This window comes from Chelonia mydas, chromosome 3 (assembly GCF_015237465.2).
Source record: "Chelonia mydas isolate rCheMyd1 chromosome 3, rCheMyd1.pri.v2, whole genome shotgun sequence".
NCBI lineage: Eukaryota > Metazoa > Chordata > Testudines > Cheloniidae > Chelonia > Chelonia mydas.
In genome coordinates, this window is record NC_057851.1 from 14,615,764 (window position 1) to 14,636,788 (window position 21,025).

General features: G+C 44.1%; 1 protein-coding gene across 2 annotated transcripts; it reads left to right on the forward strand.

Moving 5' to 3' along the window:
- The first annotated feature begins 3,245 nt into the window (after window positions 1–3,245).
- Window positions 3,246–17,696, forward strand: TDRD6 (tudor domain containing 6). 2 transcript variants are annotated; one of them, XM_043542166.1, is made up of 5 exons: window positions 3,246–10,465; window positions 10,953–11,101; window positions 12,006–12,095; window positions 12,985–13,045; window positions 16,940–17,696. In XM_043542166.1, exons 1-5 carry the CDS (start codon window positions 3,550–3,552, stop codon window positions 17,017–17,019), a joined length of 7,296 nt encoding a protein of 2,431 aa, XP_043398101.1. In that variant the 5' UTR covers window positions 3,246–3,549; the 3' UTR covers window positions 17,020–17,696. The 2 variants fall into 2 exon arrangements, with proteins under 2 accessions (XP_043398101.1, XP_037749870.2); XM_037893942.2 differs by having other exon boundaries at window positions 3,248–10,465; window positions 10,983–11,101.
- The last annotated feature ends 3,329 nt before the right edge of the window (window positions 17,697–21,025 follow it).

Below are 21,025 nucleotides of genomic sequence, written 5' to 3' on the forward strand. Positions count from 1 at the left end.
GTTTTTATGAATGGGAGTAAGAAAATGTGGTCACTGGTTGCAGATGACAGGTCATCCCTCTTTACAGTTTCTTCGCAGTTAAATTATAGGGGGAAAACTTTCTGTGTCCACTTTCTGTGTCGCTTGTGATGGGGTGGTCTCTCTTCGGAAGTGGTTGCTAAAGCAGTATATAGAATTGGTGGTCTCCATGGCATAAGTGTCCATCACAAAAAGCACAACTCCACCTGGCAATAAGTGTCAGCCATGGTGGAAGATTCAGCAAAGGCAAAACAACTTACTAAGCAAGTACACTAAATTACCTTTTTAATCCTAGAGAGGGCTCCTGTAGCTAAGGATGAGACTTGATTGAGCTCTAGATAGTTCTATAGAATGTACCTTTTTAATCGTGCATTATACATGTTCTGTGGATAAATAAAAGACTCAAGTGTAAATTTTGCAGCCTTTCATTAGAATTAGACAAACACACAGATGTACACAATAAAGGAAAATACATCTCCTGTAGCTACCTCTTCATTAGAGGTATGTCATTTTTTAGCAAACCAAGCATTAAGTACTAGGTGCTGTAATAAGTTAATACAGTAGATTCAGCTGTGAAGACTTGCCCGCAGATATGTTTGATATAACACGTGAAAGGAACTGATAGGTTCAACTTATTTCTCAATGGATGTATACCCTCTTCACACCACCACTAGCTGTTTGAATCATAGAATATCAGGGTTGGAAGGGACCTCAGGAGGTTATCTAGTCCAACCCCCTGCTCGAAGCAGGACCAATCCCCAACTAAATCATCCCACATGATGTTTGGACACACTACTGTGCTACTGGTGAAATGCACCAGTACAGAGGGAATCATAATGATTAGAGACTGAAGGTCTTTTGGACAGGTGTCTTTTGAGAACCCCAGTGGTACGTTAGCAGGTCAGGACTAATTTGTACCAGCAGAGCTTTGTGTAAAAACATGTATAGTACCTGCCCTCAGTTTGCCTAGATCTTACTGGATTCTCTTTCATAACCACAAAATGTTTTCAATCTACAAATGGTTAAATGATGTTATGAACATTTTGAGTATCTTAATCAGGGTGGATGGAAACTGAACAACATCCTGCAATGGGAGGATCAAAACTGTAGCCTGTCTAACCAGACACCATTCAAATGCTGTCTGGATTTCAGAGGAGGGGGGAGGATACAACCAGCTGACACTAGCCAGCATTTGGACAGTGTGCTGGAACACAAAGTCCAATCCTGCTCTGAAAAATTGCTCTATAAAAATGTAAGGTCCCATGTTCATGTCTCAGTGTCTTTGATGTCAAATGTTTTCTGTTCATAAGCAGAATTTTTTTTTCTAACTGTCCTGAAAACTCAACCTGAGTTCCTTATTTTTCACACATCATCACAATCAATAATAAATCTGTGGGCAAAATTCTGCTCTCACCTTCAGTGGCCCTGCAAGTCTGGCCACCCAAGTAGACGTATCTGTGGATACACATAGGTAGTTATCTCTTCAGATGCTATTTTAATGGTCACTTTTCACTGTATTACAGAATTTTGATGAAAGACACTGTTTGGCTCTTACTAAAGCTATACCTAGGCAAGAAATATTTAAGGAAGAAACATAGTGCTTAATAAAGTTTAATATTGATGGCAGGAATCTGGCATGCTTTATGTTTACAAATGAATTAAAATATAAGTATTAAAAGTTGTAAGTACATTAAGTGCCAAATATACTGATGTACAGTAATAAACACCCATGCCGCAAAGTTCAAACGTAGGTGCCCAAAGTTAGACACTTAAATCCATTAGACATCTGAATAAATTGTCTGATGTTCAGCAATGTAAAGTGACTATAATTCTTATTGACTTCAGTGGGAAACTAAGCATCTCTGAAAATCAGGCCACTCTTATTTAGGTGCTTTGTTTTAAACACCTATGTTTGATTTTTTTTTTTTTTGGGGTGTACATTTATATGTAAGGCTACGATTTTTTACAGAGGTTATGGAAGTCATGGAATCTGTGACTTCCAATGACCTTCAGTGACCTCCATGACTTCAGCCCGTGGCAGCCAGGAGCTGCAGGGTCTCCCTGCCTGCAGGGAGATGCAGGCAGCAGGGGGCCTCCCCAGAACTCTGGGTTGCTGCAGGCAGCGGGGGTATCCCTAAGCTCCTGGGTGGCAGGGGGATCCTGGAGCTCTAAGCCCCGACAGGATATTTTTAGTAAAAGTCATGGACAGGTCATGGGCTTCCATGAATTTTTCTTTATTGCCCATGACTTTTATTAAAAATATCTGTGACAAAATCTTAACCTTGTTTACACATATTACTTGGTCAACATTGTCAATTATGTAGTGTATCACATTTCTTGAAACACTACATTTTAAAATGTGTTTAGACCTGCTGGCCTCATTTCTGAGCTGCATTCCCTCTCTATGCCATAGGAATGCAGATAGATCATCCTAACTAGAATTCCCCAGGCTAAGGATGACTCCCTGGAGAACAGAGGAGTGGTGTAATACCTTTATACTCATTTGCCCCAGTTCAGCCCTGCTGCAGGGGTGTATCAGGGGCAGCTCTGGGGTACAGACGGTTCTGTGCATTGGCTATTCTGGGACGGTGCAGTGGCCCACAGACAGATGTGGGAAGCTGTTTAAGTTACAGCTGTCCCCATCCTGCTAATTTGCAAAATTACTTTATGACACCTAATGGCTAATATTAGGAGCTTATTGTCCTGTGGTTTAGGGACGCTGGGCTTAGCACCCAGCCCTCAGTTTGTGTGCCTTAGAGAAATTTTACATGCTAACCATGTGGTCCAGCTAGTAGAGGTGTAACACAGATTGCATCCACACAGAAACATGCTCCCAACTGTGCACTGCCATCACAACCACTGTTTGAATTGAGCAGCTGGGTGCGGCCCACAGACAATTCCCAGCATGTAGCACTTAACCCTGAGCCCAAACTGCAACTTACAGAGACAGATCCCAGCATAAAATGCTTCACCCTGAGCAATATGTAGTGACAGGTCCCAGCATCCAACAATTCACCTTGACCTCAAGGAGTCTGTACTCAAGTCCCATAGCTTAATGCTTCACCCTGAGCCTGAGCTGCCTGTAGAGACAGCTCCCAGCATGCAATGCTTGGTCCTCAGCCCACCTAGCCTGTAAAGGCAGGTCCCTCCCAGCATGCAATGCTCTCCCCTGATGTCAAGCAGCATGTAAACAAGTCCCAGCATGCTATGCTTCACTCTAGACCAGATGCCAGCCCCTAATGGCTTGCCTTGAGCCCCAGTAGCCTGGAGACACCGCTCAGGCCTCCGCCCGCCTATCCCGCACCAAGGGCCTGAGGAGTACTGCTGACCCTCACCCCCTCCCTTCCCCTCTGACGGCAAGGGCCGCCCAACCTGTTCTTACCCCCCTCCTCCTGGGCAAAACGGACTGGACCAATGCGACCTCCCTCCTAACACAAACTTCATTCGTTTAACGGACGTTCTTTCTAGGGAGGCCCACGGACCACCCAACGGCGGCGGGAAGGGTCACGTGAGGAAGAAGAGCCTATAACAATGGAGCGTAGCGGGCCGGCCTCGTGCCGGACAGTTTGGGGGGTGGTCACGTGCCTCTCTACCAGCGGAACGGCCGCTAGCTCCCTTCCCAGTGCGCGGTCGGTCGCTCTGAGGGGGCGGCCGCGCTGGGGGATGTGCTCCGTGCAGGGGATCCCCAGTCCCGGCACCACCGTCAGCCTGAGGGTCTCCTTCGTGGACGTCCACCCAGAGGTGCCGCTGGTGCGGCTGTGGGGCCTGCTGGGCGAGCGCCGGGAGGAATATGCCCGCCTGCACCAGGACATCCAGGCTAAGGCCGGTCCGCGCCTGGTCGGCGCCCCGGGAGCCGTCTGGCCGGCGGCGGGGGCCGGGCTGTGCCCGGGGGATCTGTGCCTGGTGGAACTGGGGGACCATTGGCACCGCTGCCGGGTCGTGAGCCGCCAGGGCCAGCACTGCCGAGTCTTCCTGCTGGACGAGGGTCGCACGGTGACGACCGGCGCCTACTACCTGGCTCGGGGCGGGGACGAATTCTTCCACCTGCCCTCCGAGGTGCTGGGCTGCGTGCTGGCCGACCTGGTGCCGCCGGGGGCCGGGGCGGCCGGGGCGGGCGGCGGGGAGCAGCCGGCCGCCAGCTGGACGGCGGGCGCCCTGGAGTTCCTCGGCTACCTGCAAGCCAAGCAGGTGTCGGGGCTGGTGCGAGAGGTGCTGATGCCGCAGCGCCTGGTCCTGCTCGAGCTGCCTTGGCTGCTGGCCCAGATGCACCATTTGGGCCTGGCCAAGCAGGTCACTCCCAGCTGCTTCCGAGCCCTGCTCAAGCGCTGCCTGGCGGCACCCCGCCTGCTCGGCCAGCCCAAGCCGGAGCCCCCTGGCCCTACTTCATCTACGCAGTACCCTGTGGCTACCGCTCCCCAGCCGGGCCCGGACGCCCTGGATTTCTTCTACCCACGACTTCAGCTGGGGGTGACTGAGCCGGTGCTGGTGACCCAGATCTCCGACCCGCACCGCGTCTATTGCCAGCTGCAGAGCCTGTCCCAGGAGATCCGGCGCCTCTCGGACTCCTTGCACCAGATGTACGAGACGGCGGTCAGGTGGGAGCAGGATCCGCTACCCAAGCCGGGCTCCCCTTGCGCCGCACGCGGCGTAGACGGCCGCTGGTACCGCGCGCTGTTGCTGGAGATCTTCCCCGGGGAGCAGAGTCGGTTGGTGGCCCAGGTGATCTGCGTGGACTACGGCAGGAAGGAATTTGTCACCGGGGCTAACCTGCGCCGCCTGCCCGTGGAGTGTTTCCGCATGCCGGTAGTGACTTACCCGTGCGCCCTGCAGGGCATCTCGGACGGGGGCTGCGGCTGGTCCCGCTCCCAGCTCAGCGGGCTCAAGGCGCTGCTGCTGGGCAAGGCGGTGAGCGCCCGCATCGAAGCCTACAGCCCCTTCGAGCACCTCTACTACGTGAACCTGTACGGGGAGAAGGGCCTCAACCTGAACTGCCTCTATGGGGTGCAGACCCGCTGTCTGGCCCACAGCTTGCTGCAGGGCGGCCAGGGAGCGCAGGAGCAGCCGAAAGAGGAGGACGCCGACCCTCCTAAGGAGCCGGGGCCGCCGCCGCCGGACAGACTCCTTGCAACTGCGGCTCAGAGGGACCCGGCCGCTGCCCACCTACCAGGCGTGCGGCTGAAGGTGGGAGTGTTTTACGATGCCCAGGTGTCCTTCGTCCGAGACCCCTCAGAGTTCTGGCTGCGGCTGAAGGAGCACCTGCTGCCTTTCAGCCAGCTGATGCGGAGCATGAGCGACTTCTACTCCCCAGCCCAGAAGCTGGATGGCATCATCCTGGAGCCCCAGCCGAGATCGCTGTGCTGCGCCAAGTGGAAGGAGAATGCCTACTATCGGGCCATTATCACAAGGGTGCTGCGGAATGGGGTGGAAGTGCACCTGGTAGATAGAGGCAACAGGGAGATCTTGGACTGGTATAAGGTGAAGGAGCTGCTGCCTCAATTCAGGGAGCTGCCTGCTGTAGCTCTGAAGTGCTGTTTGGCAGATGTCTCTCCCCTGGGAGAGGCATGGAGTAAAGAGTCTGTGGCTCACTTTAAAAGGACAGTGCAGAGCAAAGAGCTGGTGATCCAGGTGTTGGCTACGCAGGGTGACAAGCATGTGATTGAAGTTCTTGACCAGTCTCAAACGGGGGAGAAAAATATAAGCAAAATCTTGTCCCAAGGAGGCTATGCAAAATTCCAGGGGGCTGAGATTCCAGAGGCTCTTCAGAAGTTATCTGCTCAGTCTCCGGGGCAGGATCCCAGAGAACGTGCTGGCGAGGGGGAGCTAGTGAGTTCAACAGCCAGGAAGAGTGGAATGCGATCCAAAACAATAAGAGACAACATAGCGCTGAATCCCTCTGTGCCTTTGACTGTCAAAGACCAGCCTACTGCAGAAACTTGCCATTTATCAAATGACTCCGCTCCTGATGAAAAAAAAATTAAGGGAAACCTAAATCTGCCCTCCTCTCTTACACAGTACTACTTGGAAATAAAACCAGGATCTCCTTATGAAGGTCAGCTGGAAGTTGGTAGTACAGTTCAGGTGGTAATATCCTATGTTGAAAGTCCTGGCTACTTTTGGTGTCAGTTGAGTAGCAACAACCAAGAACTTAAAACGCTAATGGCTGAAATTCAAGATTATTGCAAGACTTCAACACAGCCACATCACTGGGCAAGTCCAGTGTGTTTAGCAAAGTATTCAGAGGATGAGAAATGGTACAGAGCTTTGATTATTAGTGGAGAGCATTCTACAGAACAGGTAGAAGTGATATATGTTGACTATGGGAACAAGGAGCTGGTTTCTGTAAAGAATCTCTGCTCAATTAATGCAAATTTTTTGAAATTAAAGGCTCAGGCTTTCAGATGCAGCCTTTACAATTTAATCCAACCAAATGGTCAGGATCCTTTTATTTGGGATGAAAAAGCAATCCTAGCTTTTCAGGAGTTTGTTGATGAGACAGCAGATCATTTGGAACTGAAGTGTACAATATTTGCTCTAGCTGCCATAAACAATAAAGAGCTGTTTAATGTTGTGGACTTAATTACACCTTTTCAGAGTGTGTGCCATTTTTTAACCGAGAAAGGGTTGGCCAGACCTGTACCACCTCAAAAACCTCTGGCATCCTCTGTTCATCTACACTCTTATTATTATTCTACACATGACATCAAAATTGGAAGTGAAGAAGAGATTTATGTAACACATGTTGACAATCCATGGAAATTTTACTGCCAACTTGCCAGAAGTGCAAATGTTCTAGAACAGCTCACAAATAACATTGGTCAACTAAGCAAAGTACTGCACAGTTTAAAAATGTCACAAAACCCTGGAAACCTGTGTCTTGCAAGGTACACTGACGATCACTGGTACAGAGGAGTAGTTTTGAAAACCAAGCCTAATAAGGAAGTCTTCTTTGTAGACTTTGGGAATATACAGGTGATAAAGAAAGAAGACTTGATTCCTATACCCAGCGATGCATACGATATCTTGCTTTTGCCAATGCAAGCCATAAAATGTTCACTGTCTGATATCTCTAATATACCAAAAGAAGCTACCACATGGTTTGAAACCGCTGTCTTGGATAAGCCTTTAAAGATGGTAGTGGTAGCAAAAGAATCTGATGGAAAGCTGATAGTTGAACTGTATGATGGCAATATTCAAATTAATGCAAAAATGAAAGAGGGTTTAAGCTTACCAAGAAATAGAGAGTCTAACAAATATGTAGGAAATGAAACTCTGCATTCTAAAAACATAAAAGCTAAAGAAGAGAGGAATGAAAACATGAAGTTATCAGCAACATACATGAGAAAGTCTGAGAATAAAACTTGGAGATCTGAAATCCAAGGAGAGGAGTGCAATACCAAAACCAATTTTGTATGTAAGGATGTAAAACACTTCGAACCTGCTGCAAAAAGAGAGTTGTCAACCAAATTTCTAGGATCTGTGGAAAGATTTAACACTAACAAAGTTTTTCCCTCAACAAGTACTCCCTTAGTGGGTAAAAAGGTAGGTGAAAATAAATCTTTACCCTTTATAAAGAAAGAGATAAAGTCTGATATTGTTAAACCTGATACTCTTAAAACTAGAAATCAAGGAGAAAATAGTACACTCTTTCCGCTTAAAAGCATATGTGACTTGCCTCCAAGGAACTTAGTGCCTGGTCTGAAAACTTTAGTATACGTTTCTCATGTAAATAACCCTTCAGATTTTTATATCCAATTAGCAAGTGATGAGCCTCAACTTAACAATATTTCAGAAGGATTAAACAATAAAACAGGAACAGATAGTCTCAGTCAACAACAGTTGCAAGTAGGAGACTTAATTTGTGCAGTTTTTTCAGAAGACGGCTTGTGGTATCGAGCTGTAGTAAAACAGAAACTATCTGATGAACGGATCAGTGTACAATATATAGATTATGGCAACACTTCAGTAGTTAATGTTTGTGAAACAAATAGACTGCTTGAAAAATATTCATCAATTCCAATGATGAGTATTCATTCCTCGCTGGCTGGACTTCAGTCTAAACAGCTTACAAATTGGACACAGGAAGCAGTGAGTTATTTTTCAGAAAGAACAAGTGAAGTTCAAATAAACTGTGAATTTGTAGAGAAACTCAAAGACAGATGGGGAATTGTTCTCTATGATGAGAAAGGTATGATAGCAGTGGATTTGATTAATGAAACCTTTGCAACGAGAGAAGAATCTCAGTCAACAGAAGCACTTGACAGGAGAGAGAGTGGTGCTGATGTGGCAAATCAGTGTGAACCTCTGCCTTTTGATGAGAAAAATAAAGCTTTTAGTATAACGGACACTAAATCATTCTTCTGGAAGACTCCAGAGGTAGCTCAGACTGTAGAAATGTATGTCACTGTTGTAAAGGGCCCAGAATACTTTTGGTGTCAGATGGCTGATCCAGAAAATATAAACTACTTAGAAAAAAAACTACGGGAAACTGGAGAACTTGAAATAAGCAGTGTGGATGACTTCAGATCTAGTATTAGAAGTGGTGATATTTGCATAGCAAAGTATAGTGAAGATGGAAAACTTTACAGAGCAAAAGTTAGCAGCATAAAAGGTAACAACCTAACTGTGAGACATGTGGATTATGGATCTGAGGAACTTGTTGGCAGAGAGATGATTAGACAAATTCCTGATCAATTGCTTACAATACCTATGCAAGCGTTTCCATGCTGTCTGTCTGGATTTAATTCCCCAGAGAGTTCATGGAGTAATGAAGCAAAAGACAAGTTCTATGACATGACTGCAGAATATTTACTAGAGGTCACAATAATGGAAATACAAAAGGATAGCTCTTCTGAAATTCCCTTATCTGTTGTTAAACTGGAATGTAATGGAAAAAACATTAATGAGGAGATGAAATGTTTTTGGAAGCATAACACTGACACGACTTTGGCAAACATTCAGAACACGTTCAGTGAAAAGAATGAGGGTCTAGGGACAGATAATACAGATGCTGTTTGCCGTGAAAAAGCTGCGGCTTCTACTGGAGATGCTGAACAAGAAAATAGTGCTCTGCAGGATGCTTTACTCTGTGCAGAACCATTCCACCTGACAGACAATGGATGTCTAAATACTGCAGAAATTGAAGAAAAAGTGAGTCTCAAAACTGCTGATGAGCATCAGACCAATTTTGAAATACTTAATAAAGTAGAGAATCCTTTATTGGAAAAAGAGAGCGATAGCAAAACAAAGGTATATGCAGAACCAAAAACATCTGAATCACAGCTTCTTGCCAATAGTGAAGCAAAGGACTTAGTTCTTGAGCCATTTGAAGCACAGTTCTTGGAGGATGACGAACTCAAAGCAGAGATGTTAGAATTATCACTTGGAGTACAATCTTTCCTGGGTGAAGAAAGAAAGGAGCTGTTGGAACTTCCATCAGCTGAGGTGCAGCCTTCCCTGGGTGAGAATGAGAAGCTGTTGGAAATGGAGCAGTTACAAACACACTCTTCACTTGACGAACTGAAAAAGCTCTTACTGGAGCTAGAGTCACTTGAAGGGCTAGAGTCACTCGAAGGGCACCCTTTCTTGGATGGCAAAACAAAAGAAGAGGTGCTGGAAGTGGAGTCACTAAAAATGCAGACTTTCTTGACTGATGAAACAAAGGAAAAATTGTCAGAAGTGGAATCACTCCAAATACAGCTTTTGGATGATGAAACGGGGGAGCTAATGAAACTGAAATCCCTTGAAGTGTCACCTTCATTTAGTAATAGAGAGAATTGGTTGGAAATGGAGTCGTCACTTGAAATGCAGCCTGTATGTGGTGATGAAAGAGGGAAACTATTTGAACTGATACCATGTGAGGTACAGATTTCCTTGAGTGAAGAAACAAAGGAGAGTGTGGATTGGGACTTGGACTTGCTTGAAGTTCATCAAATGAAAGCTGTACCAACTGAGTTGGAAGTGGAGTCTTCCCTAGTAAAGACTTTACTTCGTAATGGAGCCAGGAAGGAGCTGGAACCAGAGACGCACAAAGTACAATCTTTGCTTGGTGCTGAAAGAAAAGAGGAATTGGAACTGGTGCCATCTGAGGTGCAGGCTTCTCTTGGTGATGAAACAAGGAAGGACCTGTTAGAGTTGGAATCATCTCTTTTAGAGCTTTCTGCAGATAAGTTTTCATTCCCCAAAACTGACTTTAAAAAGCAAGTGTCTACTTGCCCTGTAGAGCTTTGTGATGTAGGACAAGCTGACAGCAGAGGTGAAAAATGTAAGAAATGGCTAACTTTGCAAGAGAAGAGTTGTGCAGAACCGATGAACGCTTCATGCAAGTCTGGTTTCAGAGAGTATAAAAATACTCTTGTGAGTGGAGAGTCCTTGAGGCATAAGCCCTCAGATGAAGAAGAAATTGAAATAAGAGGAAAGCAGGATGCAACTTTAGCTGGTCATGGTGCAGGTATGTACCTTAATTATTTTAAAGAGCTATAGACTCAAACTGTACAGCACAGTAACATTTTGTTTTAAAAAATCAACAGTTGCAAATGCAAAATTTAGCTTAAATGTTTATAAAATATTTGACTGGGGTGTGTTTTGGAGAAGAAACTAATTCTAATGTTAAGATTAGACATGTGGGGAGGGGATGGGGAAATGAGGTCTGTGAGGTAAGATGCATAAAAAGTGCTATAGATAAAGGAATAATATATGAACATAGTGTTATGTGGTCCATGAGACACTCTTGATTTAGATCTATTCCACCCTTAAAACCTCTTGAATTCCTGGGTTTTAGTAATGAGTTAGCACTGCAAAGTCTCCTGTAAAATGCGTCCATTACTAACTCTAACAAATAAGAGTAGTTTCTTACCTGCAAACAGAGACCGAAAAGGCAGCAGGCAGAGGCAGTTAAATACACTGACAGTTTTTAATCAAGTCTAAAACTGTTACAGCAAATTTTGGTGACATTTCAAATCTTGTAGAGCAAAGTGAGCATGCCTGTAATCTAGAGGGGTTTGCTGTTGGCTCCAAATGTATGGTGTGGACATGTCTGAAGTGGTGTGAGGCTCGGATTTTGGAGATATCTGATGAAGGCACCAGGGTAAGTAGGACTTCAGAGCTCTCTCCATGTGTAGAAAAGATTCCATGTACATTAGAAATGCTTTGGTTGCTCCACGTGCATCCCACGTTCTCCAGACTCTCAGATTACTAGAGAGGTTACAGAGATTAAAATAGTTACAGTAGAACCTTAGAGTTACGAACGCCAGAGTTATGAACTGATCAGTCAACCACACACCTCGTTTGGAACCGGAAGTACGCAATCAGGCAGCAGCAGAGACCACCCCCCCCCCCCACAAAAAAGGCAGCAAATACAGTGCAGTAGTGGCTTAAATGCAAACTACTAAAAAAAAGAAAGGGAAAGCAGCATTTTTCTTCTGCATAGTACAGCTTCAAAGCCGTATTAAGTCAATGTTCAGCTGTAAACTTTTGAAAGAACAACCCTAATGTTTTGTTCAGAGATATGAACATTTCAGAGTTACAAACGATCTCCATTCTCAGAGTGTTTGTAATTCTGAGGTTCCACTGTAGTTAGTGTTGCTTGCTGCTTTTGGATTTCTAGAATACATAGTTACAGTTGCCTCTTGTATTGGTAAATAGAGTTACTCAATGGAAATTCACTTGGTAAGTAGATGCCAGGAGGTGCCAATGTAAAGGTTTTCAAGAACTTTTCCTATTAAATCTTTGTTTCCTAGTCTGATTTTTGAATGGTTTTGAAGAGTAGCTGCAGACATCTGATTATACACCTTAGACGAATAAATGTCTGAACCAGAAACTGAACACTATATACTCTTTTCTCCCTTCTTTCATTTTACAGGAATTGTATACTTAGTGTTTTACATGATATGCCAGTTGTGGACTTTTTTTCCATTAACGTGTTGTGTTATGTGTATTCTGTATAAACTGGTAATGCCTACTAGACTAAGGTTAATGTTTTATCTGTATAGGTTTTGAATCTCTCTAATGGCAATGAGGAGATAGTGAATCCTGAGAATGTTTGGAATGGTATTCCTGAAGTGACTAAGAGTCCATCTGAGGTACAGTGTTATAGCTCTTGGTAAATATTTGGGGAAACCTAATGGAGATAAAATATTCAGTGTCTGGAATTTTGAGTTGTAATCTTTGTGTGACCATGAGGGATAACACCAACACCAACCCACCCAACCTTTATCTGGAAAATCTTGATGTTCAAGTTTATCAAACTGCCTGATACACTGTAGCTTCTAAGTGACCCCTGTGGCCCTCCTTTTTTAAAACCTGAAGAGTGGAGTATAACTGGCTAGCCCTCAGCCAGTTACTTGGATAAGGAATATTATTATTTTGGGTTGTGTGAAACCCAGTTCCAGTAAACGGGTGATATTGAAAGTGAGTAAACACAGTATTAAGCAGAAGGAATATCAGGAAGTGCAGAAAGCTGCTTATTGCTGTCAGACTTGACAGTTCTGAATAATGCTATTGGGGCATCAGTTCTGACAATATAGTGCTAACAAAGAGCTTAAAGAAACATTGCACAAGGAACAATGAAATATTTCATAACTATTTAGTAGTAGAAATGATCTTAAAGGGGTCTTGCATTTGTATTTTGCTTTGGACAGTGCTGTTATGGCAACACATACATCCAGGAACCTAATATTGAATTATGCCAGAGTCATTTGTCACAGATGCTGATTATTATGAAGAAGGGGGTGGAATCAATTTTCAGCTTCTTCATTCCTGCGACAGAAGCCTGGCTTGAAGAAATAAGATGGACACAAAGCCAGTTCTAGTGCTTGAGATAGGAAAATAATTCTCCGACTGATCATGAGTGAATACCTGAGTGTTAATGTAAAAACCAGTCTACTTTTAAATCAGATGCAAATACAAAAAGTCTTTCAGCAGTTGTGTTTTTGTCCCTTTCAGCAGAACCTGTTTTTGTTTCTGTTTTAGGCAGAGTTCCATGTGACAGATAACTTGCACTCCTTATCAGCGGAAGGCTCAGTGTTGAAAGGTAGTACTTAAATTTTATTTTCTAAACTCCTGCCATATGAAGAGTTCATTGTTAGTTGGATGTTAAGTACCTGTCTTATGCTTCAAAAGGCTAAAAGCATGATATTCTAGTATATTTTAAACAGAACTTCCAGCTGTGAAATGTGGTTGGACTAACTGGTCACTGTAGAATAATTTTCTGGGTTTTTCACTAGCACGTACAGCACAGCCAGTAACAGTGCAAGACTCCCCATATTGCCGTGTCTGGAAGGACTATCCCTAAGGGGAAATAATAGTTCTGTTTTCATGCCTGGTCAAATCCTTGGCCTTTCTGCTGAGGGTACCGGTTGAGGCTTATCTCTTGGGTACTTTTCCACCTGGAGAATTGAACCATGATAACAAGTCGGGTCTTGTAGGCTCCCAGATCTTTGTAAAGTGGTAGTGACTGTCACATGAAAGTCTTTGTATCCATTACTGATCACCTGAGGCATGTGGTCTCTCTGTAGCTCTTCCCTTATTTTTGTTTTTTCTTACAAAAAAAGTACAAGAAACCTTATGTCATTCTGTTTTTTTCTCTGAGATGATCGGGTATAATTTGTCAACCTGTAGACTGATACTAGGAATAAAAAGCTTAGCTGGTGATACTTTCTTCCTGACTTTTTACAGTGCCTGAAAAGCTATTAGCTAATCTGCTTTTCTCATTTGAGTCAAAGGTGTATAGACCTTCCTACTACTAGCACCGGTTTACTTAAGTTTGTCTGGTGTATTGCCAGGATTGTGGGGTTTTTTTTTTTTTTCCAGTAATGTAAGGTATCCTTGTTACAGAAGTTAGGAAATTGGCTTTTAAAGATATGGACAAGTAAATTCTCTCCTGAGTCTTTTTGTTTGAAAGGTCACATTGACAATTTATATGATAGACGGGAATGGTAGCACTGCCCATTATTATGATTACCCAACACTTCCCATTATAAGACCATGTTTTCACTTACTCCTAACTCTGCCAAACTTGGGCAAAGAAACTGAGACTGGGACAAAAACAAGCATGGGGAAGAGAGAGGGCTGGGACAAGGACTTGCTGGAGGGGACTGGGCAGAAGGGGTGAAGTATGGGGGTGGCATAGGCAGAAGAGTCTGTGACTACTAGAGCACACTCCCCTCCAGAGCCTGGAATGGAACCCAAGATTCCTGAGACTCACTCACTCTCACTGCAGTCAATAAATATTTGTGAAACACTCTGGCAAAGTGTGTGTTTCATTGCCCTTTAGTGCTGGCAACCTACTACGGCAATCAGGAATTCCACTAGTTCAAGTGACTGAGATCTGTGGTGGATCGAAAGGAGATTAAAAGGTTCCACCACTGCTTATTGACACCTAGATAGATCACATGCCATATGAAGGAATTTCTAGTTTTTTTTCATTTGTTTTCTGAAAACCCAAGAAATTACACACAAAACTACATTGAAAAAATTGAGGCTGCAATGTCAAGCCCTCAAAAGTGAGGAAATGCCACGATTAAGATGCAACCTTAATTTGGCCCCCTGATGCATATACATTCTGATGGTCTTTAATTACATGATCACATTATTTTTTCCACAGGTCCTTTGCCTCATTCAGTGTACAGGGTGGTCTTGCTCTGGGGATGAATTAGGATTGTGTGGTAAAGGAGACGGTTGTCTGTAAGGTCCTGCATTATTTGTTGCAGAAGTTGAAAGGTGTGTAGTGAATGAGGCAGTGCATTGCAGAAAGAGAAAGTGGGTCCGGTGATTCAGGGAAGTGAATGCTACTCTGAAGAACCGGATTCTATCCTTGCCTGTGCCACAGAGTTCCTGTGTGATGGTGGGGTTACACTGGGGTGCTCTTAAACCAAACTTTCCACAAGAAGTCGCTAATTGTGTTCCTCATTTTCTGGATGCCCAAATTGTGGGCATGGTTTCTGATGTGTTGAGCTTTCACATCTTACTGAAATAAATGGGAGCTGTGCTGTGAACTTGTAGAGTGCTATATAATGCTAAGTACTCTGAAAAATCAGATCCTAGGTGTCTCAGGGCACCCAAAACTAGCTGATACCTTTGACCTTATTCTCTGTCTCAACTCGCCATATGTAAAATGGGGATATTACCCCACCTTCCCAAGAGTGCCATATTGGAATTAATAATCCTGTCTTCAGAGCAGGATATGAATAGTGTGCATTATATAGGGTGCGGAATGAGGATAAAATAAGATATTGAATATCTGATCATTGAGCACCATCCATCTTGTGCATAGAATGAAGCAGGGGTCCTGTGGAAACAATAGCATGTGATCATATAATTAGACCGTTGGAATGCATGTGCACAAGGAGTGCACAGGTAACCGTCATGCTGGCATTTCCTAACTCTTGAGCATTTGACTTTTTAACTGTAATGTTCTATTAACAGTTTTTCTGTGCTTACAAAAAAATTATGTGTGTGCATATGAGAGAGCAAGCGAGCTCTAATCAGAATATCTTAAAGTCAAGTGTGTATAAGTCTGCAAATGGTAGCCGGTTCCCTTTCACTCAGTCCTGTTAATGACTGTTCGTTTTTTAACTTTAAAAAACCTTCAGATACAAACTCATCTATCCACAGAATGTCACAGTATCTGAATGTCTGATACAAACTGTACATGTTAACAGAATCAACATTTTATTGATAAAACACAAGAGTCCTGGACTTTAAGGTCAGAAGGGACCATTATGATCATCTAGTCTGACCTCCTGCACAACAGGCCACAGAATCTCACCCACCCACTCCTGTAATAAACCCCTAACCTATGTCTGAGCTACTGAAGTTGTCAAATCATGGTTTAAAGACTTCAAGGTGCAGAGAATCGTCCAGCAAGTGACCCGTGCCCCACGCTGCAGAAGAAGGCGAGAAACCTTCAGGGCCTCTGCCAATCTGCCCTGGAGGAAAATTCCTTCCCAACCCTTAATATGACAATCAGCTAAACCCTTAGCATGTGAGCAAGACTCACCAGCCAGACACCCAGGAAAGAACTCTCTGTAGTCACTCAGATCCCACCCTATCTAGCGTCCCATCACAGGCCATTAGGCATATTTACCGCTAATAGTCAAAGATCAATTAATTGCCAAAATTAGGCTATCCCATCATACCGTCCCCTCCATAAACTTATCAAGCTTAGTCTTGAAGCCAGATATGTCTTTTGCCTCCCCTGCTCCCCTTGGAAGGCTGTTCCAGAACTTCACTCCTCTGATGGTTAGAAACCTTCGTCTAATTTCAAGTCTAAACTTCCTGGTGGCCAGTTTATATCCATTTGTTCTTGTGTCCACATTGGTACTGAGGTTAAATAATTCCTCTCCCTCTCCGGTATTTATCCCTCTGATATATTTATAGAGAGCAATCATATCTCCTCTCAGCCTTCTCTTGGTTAGGCTAAACAAGCCAAGCTCTTTGAGGCTCCTTTCATAAGACAGGTTTTCCATTCCTTGGATCATCCTAGTAGCCCTTCTCTGTACCTGTTCCAGTTTGAATTCATCTATCTTAAACTACGTTTTTAAATATCTACTATGACTATTATGTTTGACCCCTGCAGGTGGAATGGGTTAGCTCTTAAACTGAACAATACAACACAAAACTCGAGACAGTCTTGTAAACATTTCACACTTGCATCCAGGTGAATCATTTCACCTTTGACTAAAGTTCCAGTTGCCTTAGTTAATAGTTAATCATTGTACACAATGGTCTTTCAAATGTGTAATCTTTGGGGTAAACTTAGTACAGAACCATGAAGTAGACAAAGTTGGTCTGAAATTGTACTGCAATCTTTCAGACTATCAAAAAACATACAGGTCACACTCTGTAATGACTGTTACTGCATAAGTATATTTTTGGATCTTCATGGTCCTATTCTTACCTGTGTCTTTCTCTCCTCTTTTCCTAGAAAAAAAGGCCAGCTGTGGCACAGATGTAATGGTTGATCCGTATATGTTGTCCAGCAGTCCTGAAAATGCCACCGAGTAAGGCTTCTAGTTCACTAGTGTCATGTGTTGGAGAAGCAAAGTCTTATGAACATGTACTTCCCCGAGATATCTGAATTCTACAATGTAGAAGTATTTTGAGCATGGTTTTCATACAGCTGTGCAAGTAATATCTAACTCGTATGTCATATTTCTGTAATGTGTTACACAAGTGTGAAGTGCTAACAAAATACCTACATGGAATCTACAGATGTTTTGATAGTTCCAGCATGTAGCTTCTTAAAATTGTGCTGCCTTCATTTAAGTGAGAATTTGGGCAGCTCTTGACCAGTGGAGTTTCAGCTATTGAATGTTTTAGTCTGTTGCACCAATCGCTGTACTAACTAGATTGATGTTAAACTTTTTTGCATATGTAGATTGCTTAAGTTCTATATTTCTACTGGAACTATACTTGATTTAAGTTTGGGTTTGCTTAAATGAAGGTTACTCAGATGTATACAAACGACTGTACATTATGCAACACTGCTTTCTGATGAGCGCTGAGATTTCTTTGCTAGAATAGCTTTCTTAAAAAAATGTGAGGATATTTTGCACCAGTTACTTTGAATGTTTTGTCCTCCTTTATGGTAAACAATATATACTTCAGTGTGAACTCTGCATTTATACTACTATACTAACAATAGAACAAGATGGAATAAAGCTGATGCTGGTGCATTGTTATCTGGTCTTGATCTTTTTGATTTCTCCACTACTTTCTTTAGTGTATAAGGAATACTTCCTTCATCTATAATTAATTGACTACAATCTGTGGATGAACACCCTTTTTAAAAACAGGGCCAATAAGTACAGAGCACCCCAGGAATATTAAACATAAGAGGATAAGAACGGCCATACTGGGTCAGACAAATGGGTCCATCTATACTCCTGGGCGATTGCTGCGCCACTGCGCGCATACAGAATTCATGTCCTCTGCAGATTTCTTTGCTTCCCCATAGAAAATGACAGGGAAGCCAGAAGAGTGGTCATGAAACCCTCCCCAGCAGTGCAGGCATGTCGTTTTGGGCACCTGGAGCAGTTGGTGGAGAGGTAAATCACTGTGGAGAAGGGGCTGGGCAGACCCCGGCCGCTGACTCCTACCCTGTGCTGATCTCAGCTGCTAGTCCTGGCTGGACTGCGGGGGCTGGGAAAGGACAGAACTTCCTCTTCCCTTACAAGGAGCTGCTGGGGCCAGGTCAGACCCACCCCCAGAACCCTCCCCTGACTGCAGGAAGCTCTGCACTCCCTCTTGCTGCATGCCCCTATCATTCATCCCACCTGCATCCAGACTCCCCATACCTAGAATCCCCACACACAGTCCCCTGCACTCAAACGCCCACCATGCTGAGCCTCAGCCTCTGCATCTATAGCCTTTCTGCAACTGAACCCCCCTCTTCCCCCACCCCCTGCCTAGCCTCACTTCCCACACTGGGACCCCACCATCAAGGTCCTCCCCCCTGCATCCAGACCCCCACCCCACTGTGCCCAACCAGCTGCACCCGGACCTCCACCACACTAAGCCCCACTCCCCCAGCATCCCCTGCAGAGTCCCTTTCCCCATGCACTCAGAATCCCTCAACGAGCCCCTGTGCATCCAAATCCCCCACCAAACCACCCACACCCAAATTGCCCCCCACAGAACCCTCTCACTGGCTGGCAAAGAGCGGCTTCACGGGAGACCTCACAGCAGTGCCGCTGTAAGGTGCGTAGCGTGGACACAGCCTAAGAGTACTATAGCCACTCCTCGCCACAGCTATGAAAACAAAACTGTCAGATGATGCCTTCTAGGGAAGATAGAAGGGAAAGGGCAGTGGCTGATCATGCAGATGTTATTGCCGCTGTAGTATTCTAAATATGTCAACCTGATGGGTACTGACTAGGAAGTATGTGTGTCAATTACTTGTGCCGAATGGAAGGATGGGAGCAAGGGGAAGGTGGCAATGCCATGGGCAGAACTGGGAATAGACCATCTCTAGTAGGTGGTAATGTGGCTGGGGAACTCATGTCCATAACACAAATGACCGCTTGGCATTCTTAAAAATGAAATTTTATCACCGCATCGGGGCCAATGGCCTGCCCTAGGTCACTCCACAGGTTCTCCACTGAGGAGGAACAGTACTCTATCTGTGCAGTAGACATGGTCTTAAAGCTCTCTTCCTCTGACTGCTAATGGCTCTATGAAAGGAGTTCAGTTGTCCTTTGCCAGAACAGTGATTCTATGAGGGGGGGAAGTGTTTATTTGGGGGAAGTTAAAAGGGAGAGCTCCTGAGTTCTAACAGACCCAAAATCATAGAATCATAGAATATCAGGGTTGGAAGGGACCCCAGAAGGTCATCTAGTCCAACCCCCTGCTCGAAGCAGGACCAAGTCCCAGTTAAATCATCCCAGCCAGGGCTGTGTCAAGCCTGACCTTAAAAACCTGTAAGGAAGGAGATTCTACCACCTCCCTAGGTAACGCATTCCAGTGTTTCACCACCCTCTTAGTGAAAAAGTTTTTCCTAATATCCAATCTAAACCTCCCCCATTGCAACTTGAGACCATTACTCCTCGTTCTGTCATCTGCTACCATTGAGAACAGTCTAGAGCCCTTGTGGGGAAGTAAGCACAATTTTAAGTTGGAGATAATGTAGCTTAGAATGTAGTTTAAAAATAAACTTTTCTATTTCCCTTGTTCAGCAAATTCCAGATCAAGAGCTTGTTTACTGTTGAAAACATAGATTTGTATTGCAAGGGCACACACAAGGTCAGAAAACTGCAACTGTCCTGGAACTAGGCTACAATTTGCTTATACCATGTAAAAAAGCATCCCTAAATGTAATAGTGCATGTCACAATATGTTGAGATGGCATTTGTACAAAGCAGGTAAATGTATTTAAAGACAAAAGAATTACTCTTAAAGATGAAGACTACATTGCCTTGAGAGTTCAATTTTCTCTCCAGTATCAGCCTCATCCCCAACTGATGATTACAAAGCAGGCAAAAGCTGGATGGAGAAGGTGCAAAATCCCATTGACTTTTAGGGGACTTGTGCTCCTGTGTCACTTGGGTTGGATTTTCCAAAGCACCTAAGTGCTCCCTGTGCTTTGTAATCTTGACAAGAATTTCTGCTAGTCTTCCATTGTCTGTCATTGAGGGAAAACATTTCAGCTAATTTGTTTGCAGTTTTAGTTTCCTAAAGCATGGCAAGAATGCTTAAGCATGTGCAGTGTGGCTTCTAAAAAACAGAATCAGTTATTAACGACTAAATATACCATATGTGGCACCTACAATCCAAACTGGTTTGAATTTTAGGAGGCAGGACTGTGATTAAAGTCCCTAGATCCCAATCTGTCCTTGCAATTTTGGTTCTGGGTTAAATCCAAAACTAGAAGGAGCCTTCTTTCAGTTTGCAGTTCACATGGAACTGAAACTTCACAAGAAAAGCCAAACTTCCAGAAGTCTTACAGGAACTCTCCCAAGAACAACTACTCTCAAGAGGTTTCAGAGTAGCAGCCGTGTTAGTCTGTATCCGCAAAAAGAAACGGAGTACTTGTGGCACCTTAAAGACTAACCAATTTATTTGAGCATAAGCTTTCAAGAGCTACAGTTCACTTCATCGGATGCACGCAGTGGAAAATACAGTGGGGAGATTTTATATACAGAGAAAATATGAAACAGTGGGTGTTACCATACACACTGTATGCTCTCGAGGCTTCCAGCGGGGCTGGTGGAAATAGATTTTACAGAATATCTTCATTTAGGATCAGACTCTTAAGAAACTGAATCAGGGGTTCCCATTTGATATTCTTGAAGTCAGGCTAACTTAGGTCTAGTAATTTTTTTCCCCCTCAATACTTATGTAGCACTCTACAGCTGGAGAGCTCAAAGCATCTGATATGCTGGTTAGGTATTGTCTCCATGTTAAAGATGAAGAGCAGAGAGGATAAATATTTTGCCCAGACTCTTGCCAGAATGAAAGTCACCTGATGTAAACACTAGGCAACACAGCTTCTTTCCTAATTTAGAGTCAGACA